Raw genomic sequence first — 21659 nt, 5'->3', positions numbered from 1 at the left:
AGTGTAGTTTCTGCAGTAGTGGGAAGTAAACTTACTCAGGTATGTTATTCAAGTGCAATTGTGATGTACCTCTAAGTTACTGGATGCTACTTTACATGTCAAAGACAAGCATGATGCTGTTCACTCCACTGCATTTATCTGTCAACTACGGTTTCTAAATGTTTATATACAATGCATTGATCAAGATTAAAGCGGCGGTTCCCAACCTTACCTTCCCAAAGCAGCGTCAAGCTGGGGCCTCTTGTCACATTTCAGACGAGTTTTTAGCAGTTCCATCAAAGAGACGTTTCACTAAAACTAAACTTGAAGTGATTTGAATAATTGATCAAAGCCACAGACAGGTAAAAGTCTCCAGGGTTCACAAAAAAAACGCAAATTTTAGAAGAAAAGAGAAATGATGAATTTGTGTCGCAGAACTTTTTGTTTTCTGTTTCTTGTTTTCTTGTTTCCAGCTACAGCAGTAAAATGCTGCTCATGCAGTATTAACAATAATCTAATAATGTGAGGTGCAATGATGTCACCACAGGGACCATTTGTCTCCATACGTTTCATTTTGACACTGAAAGTACATTTTGCTGGTGACATTTTTTGGTACTTTTAGTGTTGACTGCAGGACTTGTTCTTGTTATGGAGCATTTTGAAACAGTTGTATTGAAGTAAAGGATCTGGTTACTTCTTCTGCCTCTGGCGAAAGCAAAGCAAGATGGCTTCTCTTTGCTACCTAAAAGCGAAGGTTTTAGAGTTAATCCTTTTTTTGCTCCTCCTGAGTGAAGACCTATATCATTCTTGAATATAAATGTTATGCCCGGCAAGCAGTGGAGGATTTGCTCTTTTATGTATTCATTGTTTGGTGCATATTTGTTTCTTCCTTTTGTTTTCTCTTTTTCTCCTTCTGTCCTTTTTTTTAAACAATTTGTCTATACGTAACCCAGAGAGAAAAGTTGGGAGATAATGCTGTTCAAAGATATGAGATGGGAAAAAGCATGTATGTTTGCTTGAAATTTAACAAAAAAAAAAGCTGTTTTTACCACACAATGGCAATATGCCTCTGCCCTTTAGAGCCATAGAGTCGAGAGTGTTGTTTCTCCCCTTGACTGTGTGTGTTGATCCGTAGCAGGGTCATGCAGCAATACATTACACATAACCACATTACCATAACCTGATTACAAAATGTGGTAGATATAATCCATTACATAAACAATTAGGAATGCACATTTATCAACTTTCAGATCGTTGCAAATTCAGACCTTACTTTTCAGAATATTAAAACGCACCTTCAAAGAAAAGGCTGTGAAATGACGGTTGAAAATAATTTCCACAGCCTTACTGAAATGACAGCCGGAACATTTGAATAAATGATGCATTTGACTGCATGCTCTGTGATTTTGATCGTTTTTTTTGGCTATTGCTCGCATTAGCTCCAATTACAATGGTCCAGGTGGTTAACTGTAATGGATTATATTACCCCCAGACACATGGAGAGGACTTTAGAGCGTTTACTCCAGATCCAGGCAGCGATGGAGGAGCTAGCCGTGGCCCTGGAGCAGGCAGAGGGGGTGAGAGACGCCTGGGAGCCTGTCGGAGATCTCTTCATCGACTCTCTGCAGGACCACATAGACGCCACCAAGGTAGATGCATCCAGAAATCCACGCTGCATCACAAGCCCACTGTCTTCTTTCTCTTTATCTCTCTCGTGCACACACGCTTGCACACGCACACACATTATCAGGAATCTCAGATAGAAATTGCTTTTACCTGTTGAGTAACTTAATTGTCTCCTTTGAGATAATCGCCTCCAGCCAGCCCTGAAAAAGCACGCATAGTGACACTCCGTAAACAAACATCAAAACAGTGACACCCAGCTTTTTTTTTTTTTTTTATCACGAGAACACAGCATTGATATGATACTCGTGAATAAGTGAGATAAGTGTACCAGGCGGTGTTGCTTTAAAATGTTTGTTCTGGTTGCCTACAAACAGTACGCATCCCAGTTGGAGTAGCTGTGATGTGACAGATGATGACAAGGACGTGGCACTTCAAACTGAGGCGGCAGAGAGGGGGTTACAATCCTCAGTTGAATAGATGTTGTTAAACAAATGACAGGTCATTGGTTTAGTCATTATGGAGTGCCGAGTGCCGCTGCCGCCTGTAATTGTGTGGTGCTATTCATTAGAAGTGAGGGCACTTCACAATAATCATGTCACTGTTTGGACTCCTGTCACAGCCAGCACATGTTCAGCTCGCTCTTGAGGGCAGGCTTGTCAGTTGGCCTCATCTGCACTCTCTCACTCATTTACATTCACACACAGACACACACAAGAGCAGACGAATGGATGCATGGAAATAGGACACGATCATACAGTAAATGTGCATTATGGACACTTGTATACACATGTACGTACAGTGTGGGGCTGCAGCTCAGGCTTATTTTCAGTACTCATTAGTAAAAGCTTTTTTGCATTTCTAATTATTATTATTTTATGACCTTTCTCCTTTACAGCGTTCCTGCTGGTGTCTAAACACAGTCAGCACATTTGCAGATATCAAAGATTAAAATTTCTTGCCACTAAAAGAAGCCATTTGCTTCAGTCGATCATCCATCATATTAAAGACGAAATCTTAATTTGATTTCAGCAACATTTTGTGTTTGAGCATTGTTTGAATGTGCTGGAGTTGTTGGGTTTTTTTTTTTATATGAATTCACATCCTGTCATTCACATGACGCTCATGGGAAATATTTCCAAAAAAAATCAAAAACATGTGACTTCAGGCTGTCCTGGGGCTGAGTTTGGTGACGTTCGTGCCATGCAGTCATAGTTTACTGGTTTTGAAAGGTGCATGGTACCTTTCACTTCCAGTCCTTTATTCATGTCTCACTGCGTCTGTCAAATGAAGACATCAACGCTCAAAAAACACAGTTCTGTCTTATTCACTTATTTATTTATTGGGTGTCTTTGTTTACCCTCTTTTAGATATGTTAGGATTTGCAGTGAAGTTTGTAAAAAGTCTTTAAAATCTACAGCGAAACTTTTCACAAGCTGAAAACGAATAATAAACGAACTGCTTACACAAACACTGTGGTGCAAAAATAATTAGGAAATAATCATATGAGCACATGAGCTGCCCACACACTCGCTCTTCAGCATCGTGGTCCTGAGTTACACACTGTTTACGGTATCGAGTCTGTGTTTTCCCTGATTGTTCACATATAAAAATCTACAATGAACAGATGCTGGTGCTTTTCCAGGATCATAAACATTCTTTTCTCTTTTATTTATACGATTGCTGCCAGTTGGTTTCTGAAACAGAATGGACAGCGATACAGGATCACAGTTCAAACTATTTTTCAAAATTCTTATTTAATTTGAGTGGAGTTTGGCCAGACTGGATGTTTGTTTCTGTCTGATATTTTTCTAAGTTTAAAATGTTTTGTATTCGAGCTGTTTTCTCTCTCCCTCCTCCTCTCTCTGCCCCTCTGCTCGCTCTCTTTCTCGTCCCCCTGCAGTTATTTAAGGAGGAGCTGACCCAGGTGAAGGAGGGCATGAAGCACATCAATGATCTGGCCCACCAGCTGGCGATCTCCGATGTCCATTTGTCGATGGAGAACGCGCGCGCCCTGGAGCATCTCAACAGCAGATGGAAAGTGCTTCAGGTAGGGTTCACTGCTGGGTCTGTGCTGTCTGTTTGACATTGTCAGCAGAAGCTTAATCCAACAGTCAAATTCAAGGGAGACATTAGAGACCGACTCCATGTGTAATGTTTGTCATAATGGAAGTTAAGGGCTTATGTGAGGCTCCAATGATGCCTGCACCTCAGGCCTCCAACTGCTTTATGTCTGTTCATGTTTTGAGCTTGTGAAGGTCACTGTGGTGTTTGAGGGGATGGATAAAAGGGTGTGTGATAACAAATTCTGATAACATAAGAAGGGGAGATCAGATGAATGCCAGTTAATCACAGGGATCATTAAAACCACTGAACTCTGAACCGCTTCTCCCTCATATTTTAAAGACCTTACTGGGGTGGGGGCGGGGTGCCCTGAGCCCGAGGTGCCGACCATAAGCCTGATCTATCCTCGGGTTCTATTCTGTACGGGAACCTTTGTTGCATCTCTCTGTGTCCTCATTTTCTGGCAGCCCTCTACTCTTGGCTATTGAATAAAGGCTGAAAATGGCAGAAAAATAATTGTTTAAAAAAAAATCCACACCAGTGAGCAAGCTTTAGCTGTAACTCCCTGACAACAAATATTTTATATTTACTCTGTTGCTCACTTTCTGAATGTAAGCTGCACAGTTTTAGGTATACGTTTGGGCATTTTCATCCTTATTAGATAAAAGACAGTAGAGGATTACATTAAACAAAGATCCCCAGCTGGACTCACACCAGAGAGGTTGCAATTACAGCAGTATCTTAAGCCGTACGCCACTACGATGCCCCATTTTGGTTTTAGTTTTTTCCACAAGGGCAGCCATTGATTTCCATTCCTCTCAGTTCATTTCAGGTCAATTAACAGACTCTTGCTTATCTTGTGTAACCAATCACAGTGAAAGGAAACAAAAGATGAAATTCAACAAATTTTCTATGACAAGCATTGTTTGCAAAATGGTCAGTATATGAAGTGAAAATGATTTATAGTAAAAGGGCTGCGGCCTGTTTAACAGTATGGTCTGTCAACATAAGGCGAGGCCAGTAAAGGTGGATATGAGGGGGTTTCATCAGGTTTATCTGGGCTGCTACAGCTATGGTGAAGATGTCCGAACAAACAGCACCATGCAAAGGTTTGGAATCACCTGCCACAAAAGCTGGATTTGGAGAGATGGCTGAGAGAACTACTCTATATTACTAAATGGTCTTTCCTGCTTTAAGTTGTGGACAGTCCTCTTTACAAATAGATGTTAATTGTGTGAAGGGTTCGCAGAAATGGTCCCGCTTTGTACACATAGAATACAACACGGTTCAACCAGACTGATAACTGAAAGGGCAGAAAGAGACACCTCAGAGCCACTGTTAAATAAGAATAAAAGAGAGATCAGCAGTCATTGGTAAAGGAAACCGGAAGCTTAGCGTTAGGATCTGTGCTGAAAATGGGACATGGAGAAAAGTTACTGTTTCAGAGTCAAGTGCACAATAATGACTCTAACAAGCTGGAGTTAACGGCCGTGTTTCTTTAGAAAAGTAGTTCTTAAAACTTCAGAATAGAAGTAGAGGGTTAGTCTGAGGTTAGCACTATTGGAGCTGGATCACAGACAATCTGATAAACATACTGTGGACTAATACATCACAGTTTAAACCCATTCAATCCAACCACTGAGCAGACTGCAGAGGAAAGACGAGTTCCCAAAATATTTAGAGCTCAGTTACACCGTTGTGATTCAATCGTGATCCAGAATCAGTGACGCTTTTCTGGACTGTAACAAATCAAAATCAAAGGGTATCTGTGGGAGACAATGGTTGCAAGAGCAGCACTGTTGAGACACTGACTAAACAGAATTTAATTAAATTTAATTTTATTTAATTCTTCTTTTGGGGCCGAACTATTTCAAATATGGATATGCCTTTGGTGTCTGAACAATACTTCAAGGAAAGATGAAAAACGATCAATATAACAGGTGATTCCAAACTTTTGAACTGTGGTACAACCCATCAACCTCAATTGATGGTTAAAACTTGCAAAACTAACATCTGGCCAACACGTCCTGCAGCTGTGTCAAAGTAATAGACATCCCCAGTTCCTCAGTATGTGATTGGAAGCTGTTTAAAGCAGCTGCAGAAAGTTTAACGCACAGCTTTAACACAGGAGTCTCAGTGTGTACCTGCTCTCTAACAGCTGCTGTATCTCTGCTGCACCCCATCGCTGCGATGAGTAGAGCTCTCGGTCAGAAATGTGGAGTCGTTGTCCACATCAAGTATTTTTATGCATCATGAATTGGAGAAAACCACAACGAAAAAGACGAATGATGAAAAGAAAGATTTGAGCCCACACACTTACATGAAGAGGGCCATTCTTCAGTGAATCCACGGCACTTACGCTAAAAGTCTATTAAAAATTTCAAGAATAAAGTGCTTTGGATTGATTGAACTGGACTTGCCCTCCCCTCGGTGCTTAGCCGAATGTATGGATGCATTATCCAGTGAGCATTACTGTAACTCTAGTCGGTGTTCAACTTTCAAGCCCAGGCTGGCTGCTCCATCAGCATCCTCTGCAGCTCTCCTACAGGCACAACAAACCCCACTCAGCCTTCCATACACCTCACATGAGAACACCCTGTTCCCATTAGATAACCTTCGTCTCATCCTCTCCACAGCCACAGTCGCCCGCGGCATCGTCAGGATGTTGTAATTGCCGCTCCAGCCTCTCGTCCTCTCTGTCTCTCGTGTGATTATTTCAGCATCCCTTCAACATGCCTGAGAAATTAATTTCCATTGTCCACTTTGCACACTTGCTGTCTCAGTGACAGCTTTCATGTCGCCTCTGTGGCCTTGCTATAGTCCATCATGAAACAATTCATGGGGAGAGCAGAACGAAACACAACAAAGCAGAGCTGTGTAAATGAGCTGTGGGTTTGACTTGTAAGCCAGTGTTTGTTTGTTTTTTTTTCTTTGTATTCTCTGCTCTGAGTGAGGCAAATAGAGTCGATGGCTTTAAGTTAAGCCTTTGTCATCCCAGTGAAACCTGATTGGATTGTTTGCAGCAATTAATCACAGCGAGACACTGTCGCATGTTTTCACACCCCTTGGTTCAGGTTGAACTATTGTGTTTAGCGGGAGCGATTTAGCAGCACGACTCTGGGAACGGCAATGTTACTCATTCAGATGGTTGATCCACCACTTTGGTCTGGACTCAAATATCTCAACAACTATTTGATGGATTGGCTTGAAATTCACAGCACATAAACAATGTGTGTTCTAGCACCACCAGAAGGTTGAAATCATCAGTTTTAAGTGAAATGTGTCAACCACTATTGGTACAGACCTTCATGTTCCTGTCAGGATGAATCGGTCTATTACTGCCACACTAGTCATATTCCCATCAGCCTCAGCTGTCCTTTGTCTTAAACGCTGATTAGCAAATGTTGACATGCTAACGTGCTAAGCTGAGATGGCGAAAGCGGTAAACATCATGCCCGCTAAACATCAACATGTTTGCATTGTCACTGTGAGCATCGTGCTGAAGCATGCTGACGTTAGCGTTTAGCTCAAAGCGCTGCTGTGTCTAAGCACGGCCTCTTCAGATCAGATCCGTACGTGCATGCATACTGATTCTGAGCAAGTTTTTAGCTTTGCAGCATTTTTCACACTGCTGATCTGACTAAATAAAGCACACTCAAGACAAACACGTATGCATACTAAATACTGTCGATTTTTTTAGTGTGTTGTAGATGTGTACTATACTCCCACAATGCAATGCACAAGGGAAACGGAGGAGTTGAACAAAATGTAAATATATTGTGGGTGGTGGTGAAACAATCCCAAAAAGTCTTTGAAAACAATGAGAATCAGATCTTTGGACGTCAAACTCATTGTATTATTTCCAGTGAGCATAAAATGGTATCTGTAGCACATACTGCGAAGAATTATTGTGTAGTTTGGATTTCAGACACAGCTTGTGTTTTGTTAACAGGCGCTCCTCCTGTGTAAGGTTCTCATATTTATTTGGAGCTGCGTTGATCCATTTTTAGGACACTTGTTTGACCAAGTTCAAGTGCTTGAAAAACCAGAGAGGTACTTCATATCCTACAGATGCAGCTATACAAACTGAAGCTCTTTTCTAACGTGTGGGACGAGCTGGAATATCTGTCAGTCTTATTTTTGTGCACATCACGCCTGCCTTCGTTTTCTATTAAAATGTTTCTCTCTCTTTCGGGTCATGATGCATCGCAAAGTTTAAATGACCGTTAAAAGCATTCAGATGTGCATGCAAGTGTAATGGCACACTTTCTGAAGCCTGAATTATCCTCTGCAGATTGTCGCCACAGCTTCATGTATTTTAGGGAAGGATTGCTGGTGGAGTGCGACATTGAAAGAACAGAAATTGAGACTCATCTTGCTCCGCGTTGATGCCCCTTTGTGTTGGATGTAAAACGAGCTGAAAAAGTTCTTTTACAGGACGATTTCTGCTCCATCTTTCATGCACAGTGTGCTGGAGTTGACAATGTGTCCTGTGCTCTTTGACCCCCCCGTCTCCTGTCCCCGTCCCCCCCGTGATCAACAGTCTTCTAAAGGCTTTTTAGTATCTATTCTCAGCAGCAGATATTCATCTCAAAGATCTTGGATTGTTCTCTGAGTTTCTGCAGTATCAGTAGAGCCAAATTGACAAGAAGTGACGTGAAGTGAAGAGACAGGTGTTGCAAATGGCTTCAGAGAGGAGAAAAAAAAACTTTTTCCGTGCATTTCAGCCTTCTTCGAGCCAGCTTGCTCGCACCCCCGGTCGATCAGCTATCTCCGCTCATCCACATTCATTAATTTCAGTGCAGTAAGATGCACTGACCTAGCGTCGTGCTATCTTTCACTGTGAAAGCAAGCAGAATGGAGAAACCTTTTTCTTTGTCTCCCTCTCTGTGTCCCATTTCTCTCTTAATTAAAATGATAAATGCTAAATCCCGGCAACATCCTGTGCCCTGTTGATTTTGGCTGCCCCGACGCCAGCGAAAATGTATTTCCAAATTTGATTTGCTAATATTTGTCGATCACGGGTAATTTAGTCATTTGTCTTCCTTATGGCAGGCCAAATTGCCTGTACAACAAATAGATTGCGAGACACGGCACAGTTGGCAGTAACATCTCCACGGCACGCTGACAATGCTCTATATTAGTACCAACCAATTTAAATCTCGGGTACAGATTATATTGTTTTATTTTCTGGCGAGGGAGCAATGACGTGTGCACACTGAGGAATGATAACTTAATACATCTAACTTTACACATTACGACCCATTGCGTGTGCTTCTCTTTGAAGTCTAAAGGCTCCTCACATTTTCTCCTTTCTCTTTCTGTCTTTATCCGTGTCTCTACCTCACCTCGAGTGGATTTACCTCCCATTGTTTGATGACGCCGTTTCAAACATCCAGCCGACAATGATTCATATGCCAAATCCAATGCATTTCAAGTAAACCAGGATTAGTCAAACTAAATCCCATTTGGTGGGAAACATAACTGATGTGAAGTGCTTTGACAAAGGCAATGGCAAACTTAATTTAGTCAACGCAGTCTTCATGGTTATTGAACACATGTGGGGCTTCGCAGCTCTTTCATTTCATCTTCTCTTCCTTCAAGCTCTTTTCCACACTGACAGTGCAACCAGGACCGTTGTCCTCATTTCAACAAAATATATTATTTTGTAATCTCTGTCTTCATTTCCTACCTGCTGCTCTTCAAAGGCTTTCGAAGTCCTTCAAGAGGGGCAGCAGAGGAAAAAGACATAATTTATATTCTGCAGTTAACTAATGGAGGAGAAGCAGGTGGTTTGTGTGCGCACTATTTTGGGGATTTGTGGTTGGAAAGGGATGATGAACAGCATGATTCCCTTTGATTTAACTCTGTGTGTGTGTGTGTGTGTGTGTGTGTGTGTGTGTGTGTGTGTGTGTGTGTGTCCTCAGGGTTCGATAGAGGAGCGGCTGAAGCAGCTCCAGGATGCACATAGAGACTTTGGCCCCGGCTCGCAGCATTTCCTTTCCAGTAAGAGTCTCTTCTGCTATTTGAAGTTGTTACCTCACGTCGCTCTGATCTGTGCTGTGTCGTGCCAGGTTTGGTGGGGGGTGAAAAAAAAAAAAGTAAGGTGTATTACAGTTTTGTTGCGATAAGGTTATAAATCGCTGCCTGCGTGTGCGTGTGCTTGCGAGTGTGTGCGTATTTGGGTTAGAGGTGGAGCTGGCAGGCTTTGTTCGTCTGTCTTCATCAGTTCCAGCACACTGTTGCGATAAGCATCCCCAGTGATGCTCATCACAACAGTCATCGCTCTCATTTGAGCAGAGATACACATTTGTGAATTCTGTCTCTTCTTTTACCTGCTGCTCTTCAAAGGCTACAGAGGGGGAGCGGCGGTGGTGGTGGTGGTGGTGGGGGGGGGGGTTGTTTGGGGGGGTCTGAAAGACGTGATTTACTTTGCCTAGTTTAAGCTGATGAAGGGATGGAAAAGCTGTGTGTTCCAGGGCTCTGTGTGTGAGTGTGTCTGAAGTGGTGTGTGCTGGTGTGTCTTCGGTGTCCTCAACAACCCCATCCAGTTTTACTGCTGTCACGCTGGCTCAGAGATGCCACACTGGGGCTTATAGAGCTCTACTCCACTGCCAGCTCAGCCCACTGCGCCCCGCAGGAACGTCTGGGTTTACGTCTGTGTGGTTTTTTAATGCACCCACATGTATATGTCACCATGTTGTTTAAATATAGCTCTTAGTACATATGGCTGGTGCGTATGGTGCTTATCGTACACAGGTAGATGGATTTGTGCTGTGGTGGATTGTAACTGAGGACCTAAGTTCTCTTTCCCGTTTTACGTTACATTTCAGAAGGAATATTGTGCTTTTTGCTCTCTTTACTTTATTCATCTGACAGCTATGAATAATAATTACTCTTCAAATTAAGAGGTTACATTTAAAATTTGGAAAATCTTATAAAAAACAATGCTTTGTTAAACAAAAATTATACCAGCTTTATCTTGTGACCCTTTGGACTAAATCACTGAACTGTATATAAAGTAGTCAAAATATTCTCCACTCTGACCAGCCGCAACAGGAAAATGCCACTTATGCATTGATGCATCAATATTAACAATGCAATTATTATGATATATAATAATGTGTCAGTTGGCGGGGACATTGTTCTTCGTCATGAAACCTTTTTTTTTTTTTCCATACGTTGCTATTTTTCTGATAATACTGCTGTAGATTTACCGGTATAGGATGTTAAATGCAGGACTTTTACTTCTATTTTTACTTTGTGGTATTGGTACTTTGATTCAGGTAGAGGATCTCCTGGATTTTCGAATCCGCTTCGGTCTTTGCACATGTGCGTGCTTTCCACACATGCACGGCAACAACATACGAGTCTGTGCCGTGTCGTAATACAATAATGGACAATGAAATGGTGTGTGTGTGTGTGTGTTGTGTGCGTAGTGTCTGCCTCTTGCTTCTTGTCCTGTTTTATCCTCTGCTGAGCCCCCTGTGGTTCAGTTTGGAGGCCGGTTAAAACGCTCACCCTGCCTCACAGACTTCACCACCTCCCGTATTGTATCAGGCCGTGCCAAATAAACCAACACTCTGCGGAAACCCAACACAATAGACTTGTCTCTTTGGCTTGACTGTGCCTGCTGTGTACCAGAGCAGCTCTGTTAAGAAGGTCTGAATGGACAGGCTGTCTGGACACGCTGTCAGGGACACTGTACACAATGGCTTTTCATGCATGACGTGCCTATTTTGAAATTGATTTCTGTGTGTTTGCGCAGGTTCAGTGCAGATACCGTGGGAGCGTGCCATCTCCCCGAACAAAGTGCCCTACTACATCAAGTAAGTGCGACTTCAGGGTCGGTGTCTGCGTTGTTTCCAGTTTCTTTTACCAATGACTGTTGATCTCTCACATTCTTATTGAACAGTCGCTCAGAATTGTCTTGGCTCTTTTTCCAGGAAAACAGACATTGAGCAAAGACACATTTGAATTACTGAAAAAAGATCAGAGGTGTAAGCAGCGATTCAGAAGTATGGAAGAAAGCTTCATTCAGACCAGTTAAACAGCATCTCTAACTGTGAATTCCAGCCCAAATTACAACACTTTTTTTCACGTTTCACGTTTTTTCCGTAACACTCCCCCTTGAAGCACCATCAGCTCCAACACAAAGAAGTGTCTTTGGGTAGAAGCTGGTTTAATTATAGGCAGGCAAAGTCATTTGTCTGTGTCCTTGTGAGGAAATATGTGATTGTTACAAACAAATTAAAAAGTACAATTACCCTCCAACGTGCTCGCTTTAAGCACAACTTGCCTCATATTTTCCAAAATTTTTCCATTGTCCACATTTTTGCACACAGAAAGCAGACATTAGAAATCAGATAAATACTAAATACTCTATTGAACTACTTTGAGCCCTATTTGTCTGAGCACTCATCTGTTTATCTATTTCCCTCATCAATACTGTTTCACCTTTAGAGTGCTGCCGCTTTTATCAATGAACTGTGTGTGTGCATTTGTAGGTGTGTTTCTGTGCTTAGAGGATGGTATATTTGTGTATGCAGGTTTATAACTGTGCTTTTGTACAGTTTGTTCCTCTGCAGACTATGAGTATTTATTTTCTTAATCATTTGCAACAGAACCTCGTGGGTCTTGTTTTAGTCTGCTAGTCAGTTCTTTATAGGCTATATTACTGTACCAATGAGGGTGGGAGTAGTACCTGAGTAGCACTTCATTGGGTACCAATCAATGAGCACTCGCGCCGGTAAAACGATGAGTGCTGCCCTAAAAGGCCCCTGAGTCCTGGCAGACTTCCTCTTTGGGGTTTCTCATTTATTTTTGCTGCACTTCTCCTTTTTTATTGGTTCTTTTTTTGTTGTTTTTTGTTTTTAGAGTGTGCTCATAGAGCTAGTAGAGGCATAGCTGGTGTGAATATGTGTTTCTGATGTGCATGTATGGGTTGGCATTTCATTCAGTGTGTCTGGGTGAAGTTTTTTAAGTTACTGGCAGTACATCTCCAGCAGAGCAGCAGCAGTATGTAACTTTGATGCCTGAACCTGAATCCTTTTTCATGTTTGATGTATGTCTATTCTCTTGTAAACAATGGTCGCCCTGTCCTGCCCTCTAATTTTTCTCCTTTTCTCTCACTTACTACCCTCTGATCTCCCTTCTTTCACCGTCACCCACACCTGCCTGTCTCGGCTCCCTCGACTCATTTGTTCTCCATTTTTTCCTTGATCTTTCTGGCCTGAAAATGTGCGCATCCGTTCCTTGCCAGCCTCACGAATTTCTTTGCCTTTGTTTCATTTTTTCTGTCTTCTCCCAGCCATCAGGCCCAGACGACGTGCTGGGACCATCCAAAGATGACAGAACTGTACCAAGCACTGGGTGAGAAAGGAGACAATTAAAGCACCCTCTGAGTTGTGCTCATTCGCCCAGGACCCCCACTGGGCTGCAGCAGCACCAGCAGCACCAGCAGCACAGCACCTGCTTTGAAGGCCCTGTCACACAGCTCATTAAGGGCCCGGTATTTCAAACACCTTAGGGACTACATCACTGCTGCCATTAACCTACCAGGCCCAATTTACCAGCACTGCGATTGCTTTTTGCTTAGCCTTTAATTAATTGTGATTAAACGACATCATGTGTTTTACTGTTCATCTGATCTGACGTGGGAGCATGCAGGGGAGACAGGCGCACCGTCGCATACACACATACATGCATGTGCACAGACTCATACGCTGATAGCATTAGCAATACAGAACCCCACTAATAACTTCTGCAATGCTGTGATAAACATGAGGGGAGATAGTGATGCCTAATTCCTGGATGGCGGGGTGGAGTGGTGCGGAATGGGTTTGTTTTCCCTCATCTTTTCATTTACTCTAATCTCTTTCTATCTCCCTCTCTCTCTCTCCCTCCATTAGCGGATCTGAACAACATCAAGTTCTCAGCATACAGAACGGCTATGAAGCTGCGACGTGTTCAGAAGGCTCTGAGATGTACGTACAGTATTTCATTGACGGTGTTTTCTGTCTGCAGCGATTGGATGGGTGGTTAGTTGATATACTGTTATCCTGCACCATCAGTAATCCGCTGTGACAAGCTCTCCTCGGATGTGAGTTATAACTATTAGCTGTGGCACATTTCTTTATTCAGTTGTCGATGAAATGGTCGCTCCTCTCCAGCCTACTCGAAAATGCAGTTGAAAATATTCCCCGTGCTCGCCATTACTATTGACTTTAAAATGTAGAAATCAAAAGTATTGATAAACTCAAGCGCCACTCAACCAGCGGATCCGTTCTTCATCTTCATCAAGGCCTGGATTGTTGGCATGCCAGGTAATTACAGCTATTAATTGGTCAATTTGGCTTACAAAAAAAAGAAGGCAATTAGTTTTTGCCGCATGATTGAGGCTTGAACGTGTTCCTCTTCAGGGTCACAGCGTTTGTTGTGTCCTACTCAGGGCCAGACGCTCTCACTTCCTGCCATTTTTCTAACTACCGCTGATTCCTCCAATGCCTCACATTCTTTGCTCTCCCTTCTCTTCGCTACCTCAAACACGGCCTTTCTTTCTCCCTCTCCGTGCTCTCAGCCATCCATCTTCCATCATCTGCAGTGCTCCAGCCCCCACTGACTCCAGATGAGCCCATTTGCCACTGCATGCGGCCAATTCTGCACTTTTCCTTATTCACGTTCACTTCTCACACACACACACACACACACACACACACACACACACACACACACACACACTTCTCTTCCTTCCCTTTCAACCTTCGTGCCACCTTATCTCTCTTCCATGTTCTGAGTTGCTGTAATAAAAACTCGGCATGCTCACACCAGTGTGAAAACCCTCTTTCAATGACTCTCCCTCTTTCTTTCTGTCTTTCTCTCTCTTGCCAGCTCTCTTATCTCACTCTCCTCTGGTCTACTCGTTGATATCGTTACTGAATTTAATTGCCAGGCAGCCTTGATAACTGCAGAGCTCTCATTCTTTCTCTCTGCACACTTTGTGAATGATTGAGCAGTGCTGCATAAGAGCCCATCAGAAATGCATTTTTAGGTGACTCCCCCCCCAACCCTGAGAATACTCCTGCTATCTCCTCTCTCTGTTCTACCTCATTATCGTGCTATCCAATTATACCTGGCATCAACGGACACGCTTTTAGCTCCACTCCTAGGGATGGGCCATCAAATTAGTTTAGAAGAGCGAAATCAAATTTGTGTCACTGCTCTTGAAACATCTGGTCGGGCTTAAGTGGGCAAAAAGGGTGAATAAGCACTGCTGTCGCTTGTGCTCTCATTTAAGGAGGTGAGGATGATGATCCGGCTCTGTGTCTGCGTGTGTTTGTGTTCAAAGCGAATGTGCACCCATGTGTGTGTGAACGTAGGTGTTGAGGCTCCAGCATGTGCGTATGAATGCCTGTTTACATGCTTTTAAACGGATGATCTGCCTACTTTATTTCAAACCAAATGAAAAAAATAAAAATTTTTGCGTGCAAAACTGAACAAACACGTGGTCATAGTTAAAGTGTTACAGTTAAAAAGACTTTGCAGCATGTTCTAGAAATGCACATAAATAAATAAAATTTCCGCCGAATAGGTTATAATAAGATTCTCCGTCTGTTTTCAGTGGATTTAGTGGCGCTGAGCGGCCTTGTGGAGGTGTTTCGGGAGCAGGAGCTGCAGCAGGGGGAGCACGTGATGGATGTGGTGGAGATGATCCACGGCCTGACGGCTCTGTATGAGAGGCTGGAGGAGGAGAGGTCCATCCTGGTCAATATTCCACTCTGCGTCGACATGTGTCTCAACTGGCTGCTCAACGTCTACGACAGGTGGGTAACCCGGAGATGAGATGCTTCCAGCGTGAAAAAGTGTTAATTAAAACCTACGTTTCTTGAAAGCAGCACAGCTTTCAAATGATGATTACTTTTTTTGATTAGCGTGCATAAGGCATTTGGAATTCCTGTTTTCACATACTCGTTCTCATTACATACGCTGTACGCGCAGTCCCGCACACATATGCATTTCATCAGAGAGGTCAGAGCGCAGGGTCGTCTGCAGCACTGAACCTCTGGATGTCCATGAGAAGAAACATTACTTTACCGCTCTCCATGGGGTCAATTGAATTCAATTAACTCCACTGGTCAATGATATATGGGGAAGAAGGATGGCCTAGAGGTGGAGAGGCTGGCCAGAAAGCAAACATAGGCAGGGACGGTGGGTGGGAAACCAGCCACGCTTCCTGTCGGTGCCGGAGATCGAACCAGCGACCTCTCGGTCACTGGCCAGCCTCTCTATGTTTATCCCCAAGGGGATTAATAAAGTAGAGCAACATGAGTGACCCTTTGGAGATCCCCTTTAGCTCTTATTCGGTCTCCACTAAGTATGAGTGTCTTGAGATGATTGACTTTCTGTTCGAGTGTTTTCCTCGAGCGTTTAAAAAAAATCCAAAATGATGAGATAAAAGCTCCTTGTTGGTATTTGTCACTGACCCGTACGGCTACTTAAAAGGGAACTATGGCAATTTTACACATCAAAGTCTGTTTATAGGTCTGTGAAATGAAGTTGTATGAATCCTTTTGTAGCTCTGGAGGGATAAATTGTCTGCAAGTTTGAAAAATCTGGGGGTGTGGAGTTTGAAAAGAAGTGATCTCACCCGACCTCTGTAGTCCGCTCACACACCCAGTATCTCCAACCTAACTGTGGGCAGTGGAGTTGCATTGTGGGTAATGTACACAAGGCTTTGACAAGGCCGAAGAATGCATGGAATGAAAAGACATTGCTGCATTGATTATTATTATTATTACAATAGTAAATCTTTTAAATGATAGACTCATCCCTGTAATGAAATTCTCATAAAGTTTTGCATTATAACAACAGTTTAGAGGGTTTGTGTCAGTGCCTGTTTATACAAGGTTTCAACAAGTATGTACAGTATTTACTAATATATCAGTATCGTCAGTATCTTTTTTCAGCGCCTTGTTTTTGTTACATATGATCCCTATTTCCGTCTATTTTCATACTGTCTGATTTGAGAATTAATGGGCGTACAACTCCTCTTTAAATGCTAGAAAATAAGTATGTCACTTGAGTTGCCGTCCATGATCGTGATACTACTGCATGATGGTTATGTATCAGGTCTGGAACTAATGAAGAGCCGGCGGTAATTCTCAGTGGGTTTAGACCCATTACACCAGGCCGTGTGAGTCCATGGTAGCATCAAAAATAATGAAGCTGTAGGTACAGTAAATACGCATCACATACACAGGCTCACTGTGTGCAATAGAAAAAGTTCTCTTTACTCTTACAGTCCGAGGCCTGTCTGTCTGCAGATTGATGTAGCTACTTGTACAAACATCTATAAAGAGGCTAAAACTTCAACAGAAGTGTCCAGGCAGAGGGCCAATCATCCCTTCTGAGACACAGCAGAAACAAATCCTCTCTCACCAGCATTCACCCCATCTTTGCTCGTGTTTGACTGCTTTGCCTCCAAAGAGAAAACACAGAGCACAGACAGAGAAACACAGGAATAACCCCATGAGTGCTGTAAAGTCAGGCAGTAGCTCTTAACTACTTGCTGCTAATGAGAGACAATCAGAGACTTTACCCTCTGCATAAATTTCAGTAATTGCTTTTTGTTTTCCAATAAATAGCAGCAGTGAATCTGAATGAAGTGCGTGTATGTTTGTGTGTCTCTTTTTATGTTTGTGCCAGTGAAAGTGCGTTACAGTAGCGTACAGCATGCGTGTGTGTGTGTGTGTGTGTGTACGTGTTTTTGTGTCCTCCAGAAGTGTGTCACACCAGCAGGGTGTTCAGGAGTGGCATGTCCCCCGAGGAGCAACACTAGGGTGCATATTGAAGATGGCATGCAAGTGTGCATGAAAGGTGCTGACAGCCAGTCGTCCCCATGTGCTCTCGAGCTGCTCTGGACCAAATCCAGCTCTGAGTCTAATTGGGGCGAAGACAGTAATGCTCCCCTTATCGCTTCACGTGTTTTTTCATGTGACTCAAATTTTCCTCGACCTGGCTCTAATGGTCTGGCCTGAGCTGGTGCGACCTATGAGCGAGTTAAAAAGCGATGCTCCCAACACACCGAGGGCAAAATCCGGCTCTGGAAATTTAACTCACTCTTTGGTTCAATTTTATACTTCATTGATCCGACGTTCTCAGATGAATGCGATGTTCTTGATTCCTCAATTAACGATTCAAATGTTAATTCGATAAGCTTGTAGTTTCTGCCAGTGCTGCTCAGCCCTGCACTAAATTCTTCCCGGGCCGGCTGTTTTTTGGCGCCGGAGCTGTGAAATCTTGAACGGTGACGGCGCGGTTGCCTCTCAAATCCGGTCTTCCAGCAGTAGCTTCCCCTTATCCTCGTTTTTTATTTCACGCAGAAAAAAGAGCTAATCCGACCCTTTTAGGCTCAGGTCAAGGCACAACAGCGTCCATCGCATTGGCCTTGCCACTGGCCAGTGATCACACTATATATTCAGCTGGGGACTCCACTGCTGATCCTCACAACTGCCGGATATGTGTGTATAATTCATGTGTGTGTTATCGAATGTGTGTTTATGCAGTATGCATGCATGTGTTTGCCTGTAAGTGACATTGTGGTGTATGTGAGCTTATTATTGCTCTTCTGGGCATAAACTCATGGACACAACACTTCATCAAGTCCCTGTAGTGCCTTTAGATACTCTGGATGTGCTCTAATCCAATTTCACACTGTTGCACTGACCTGCACTGTACTGCTTTGACCCACGTAATTCCTCCACACTTTGTCCCTCCCAGCAGGGCGCAGCCAATGCATGACTGTATTACCACGACACAATACACCGTGATTTGAGGTAATTTACCGTTGAAACATTCTAACCTCGCACATTCTTTTTTCCTCTCCTTTCTTCCCACCAGTGCTCGAAACGGCAAAATGCGAGTTCTCAGCTTCAAGATGGGATTGGTGAGCTTGTGCAATGCAGACGTCCAGGAGAAATACAAATGTGAGTGTGATGCTCGCTCATGTGCCTAATGCATCAACTGCAAACAATGAGCCAAAACAAAACGGCTCTGATTGCCAGTATTACATAAAGACATCCACTTAGTCTAATGGAGGAAATGACTCTGCTTCCATAATGGAGAAAGCTTTCTTTACTTCTCCAAAGTACACCGGGGGCCTTTAAAAGGATTGCTTGCCAAAGACACCATTCATGCACACAGTCTTTCTATGGCTCTCACTCTCATTTTTCTTCTCAAGTCAAGTAGCAAAGAGCTAAGTCGTTCCCTTCCCCCCTTTTTCGATTATAAATTATGCTGTAATATTTTATTAGTGTGCTGCTCCAGTCAGAGATATGTTTTTACTGTTCTATTGTAACCACAGTTTACGAGTCATCCTGTAAATGTAGGTAAAATGGAGAGTGAGCATTCGAACTGGCGATATTTGGACCTGAAACAGCTTGTTGATACAGGATCTGAGACAACATGGCCAAACCCATGCCAGGATTATTCATGCTTGGCACACCATCTGTGTCAGCTCTTAAAAAGTGAGAGTTAACAGATTTGCCTTCAATTGAGTGGTCCCTGAGGAGAGTCAGCCCTCTTTTTCGGGGTTCAGGTAGACATGTGGTGGCCTTAACAGTTTGTCATTTCTCTGACTGAGCCCGTTTTTGCCAGCTCCAGACATCACTGGAGTAATATTTGCAAATAAATCTGAAGCATTTGCATCAACCCTCTTTGAGATGCAGATGGTGGGTGTTTATTCCGTCATCACCCAGTTTTTGGCTTGTGATTCAAACAGAAATATGCTTGTCAGTACCTGTCATTAATAGTTCAAAACTCATTTCATTTCTTGACTTTCCAGTACCACATATTTTTTGATACTTTATCTTAAGTGGTGCTTTTATTTAACACTTTACACAAGCACATTTTTGCAAACATGAACATGGACTGCTTTCACATTAATTTGACAAATGCACCATTTGCTGTTCTGTCACTGGCTTTTGCATCTAATTTTCATGTCGGTGAAACATGGCAGCTATTTGAAAATCAGTTTCTGAATATACTTGAGGGATAAATGGTGCATGTAGTTGCAGAGTATGACTTGATTTTATATTTACAGCACTTAGTTGTACATGAAGTTTTGATAGTTCTACCAGGTGGTGAATTATCAAGGAAACTAAACTCCAGGCTGAAGTCATCAAATGAAAACTGAGTTTACAACATGTATGCTGGACTTGTTTGTTTCCTCTTAAAAACTGGACAAACTCCATTACTCTGTGGTGCTTTCTTAGCTACGCAACTTGGGATAGAAGTGTTTGTCTGTCGGCCCACCGCTCATGATTTCATTTGTCCACTGTTTTGGCTTGTAACCAAATGCCTGCAAAACCAGTAACATTCCCATCAATCTCATCTGTAAGCCTGCTTCTGTTTAGCGCTAATTAGCAAATGTTGGCATGCTAAAGCATTAAACTACAATGGTGACCATGGTTAAATTATACCTGGGAAACAACAGTATCTTGTATATGTCATCGTGAGCATGTTAGCATGCTGATGTTAGCATTTAGTTAGCAGTGAATAAATAAAAGTACAGTCTCAAAGAGCTGCTGGCGTGGCTGTAGACACTCGGCTGTGATTTATTTACTTAAGGTGGCCGTTTCTTTAGGGGATCAGATGACTGATCAGTGAAGCCATGCCTCTTAGTAACTACATATGCACTTCACAGAGGCCTTTATGGCTTAAACTGCACCCACAATTTAGCAAAGAGGTAGTTTCATACTAACTACTGATTAGTGAAACCTCATTGTATAATTCACAAACAAACCTGGGTGTTCGGTCATTTGTGGCTTGTGCAGCCAGCTCTCAGAATACCATTATCTCACTGCAGGAATTGTAACATTGCAGGCTGCGTGTTTCAGATGTAATAGGCCTATATACTGTGGTGGTGTCTCCATAAAACATGTCCAAAACTCATCTCTATCAAACAGCTCAATGGGAACATTTAAAATGTCAGACACACCTCAGCTCTGGTTATGAGAACTATATAGAGGAGGCTGTTTAACATGCAGGTGTGAAACCCAAGTATTGTCCCAGTAGGGTTGAATAAGTACACAGAGAGGGTGCTACATGGGATAATTATACTGGCATTGTGCAGCACCCTCACACGCCTGTCAGCATTCATCTTCTCAGTGACAGCCAGAGTCCCAGCTAGCTTGGTAAAGACCTCATTCAAAACCTGACAAGACTTTTGCAGCTCTTTCATCTCCAAGCAGACCAGCCAGAGCACTAATAACTGATTGGGCCTCTGTCTTTATGTCACTGAAGTTAGTTTTATTCCTTAAAACTAGGTTTGGTAAGCCTGTTGCCTGGGATTGGAGGCTCATTGTTGAAAAATATGTGAAAACCAGATATGTGGCCGTTTTATTGACAAACATACAGTTTTTATGATCACACTAAAGTTACTGTTTGCTGTTATTTTGCAGACGAAGTACAACACTGTATAAACTGTGAATGCTTGCCTTTGAAATTTACATTTTAATTACATTTATTTTAATTTATATGCTCTTGTCTAAGTTGAATTTACATTTTGAAATGCTGAGATCATAAACATAAATACAAATGCTTAAATCAGCAGATGTAGCTGCATAACAAAAATCCACATGATGATTACACCTATACAAGGAGCTGTTTCTCATGCATACAAATGCTGTGCACAGTTAATGCTGGTACACACAATCAGATCAGATACTGCATGACTGATACATTATGTATTTTCTGGTGGTTGCAGACTTATTTCGTCAGGTGTCTGGTCCTGGAGGTCTGACGGACCAGCGTCACCTCAGCCTACTGCTCCATGAAGCCATCCAGATCCCCCGCCAGTTGGGTGAAGTCGCTGCTTTCGGGGGCAGCAATGTGGAGCCCAGCGTCCGCAGCTGCTTCCGTGTGGTGAGCTAAGAGGCACTGCCATGCATGTCACGCCTAAACACATTCACAGATCATTCACAGGCAGCGGGGCA

At 42.8% G+C, this 21659-nt stretch overlaps 1 protein-coding gene across 2 annotated transcripts in view; it reads left to right on the top strand.

The window, feature by feature from the left end:
• Positions 1 to 21659, top strand: part of drp2 (dystrophin related protein 2) — a 155774-nt gene that overhangs the window by 109604 nt on the left and 24511 nt on the right. For both annotated transcript variants that reach the window (XM_076738393.1, XM_076738392.1), the window contains exons 7-15: positions 1472 to 1628; positions 3506 to 3652; positions 9594 to 9672; positions 11435 to 11495; positions 12977 to 13038; positions 13578 to 13652; positions 15287 to 15488; positions 18565 to 18650; positions 21431 to 21588. In XM_076738393.1, the coding sequence (XP_076594508.1) occupies positions 1472 to 1628; positions 3506 to 3652; positions 9594 to 9672; positions 11435 to 11495; positions 12977 to 13038; positions 13578 to 13652; positions 15287 to 15488; positions 18565 to 18650; positions 21431 to 21588 (1027 nt within the window). The remainder of the gene's footprint in view (positions 1 to 1471; positions 1629 to 3505; positions 3653 to 9593; positions 9673 to 11434; positions 11496 to 12976; positions 13039 to 13577; positions 13653 to 15286; positions 15489 to 18564; positions 18651 to 21430; positions 21589 to 21659) is intronic.

The sequence above is a fragment of the Chaetodon auriga genome, chromosome 9, assembly GCF_051107435.1.
Source record: "Chaetodon auriga isolate fChaAug3 chromosome 9, fChaAug3.hap1, whole genome shotgun sequence".
Taxonomy (NCBI): domain Eukaryota; kingdom Metazoa; phylum Chordata; class Actinopteri; order Chaetodontiformes; family Chaetodontidae; genus Chaetodon; species Chaetodon auriga.
Note: the sequence above shows the minus strand (reverse complement) of the source record. Positions and strands in the feature narration are given on the sequence as shown.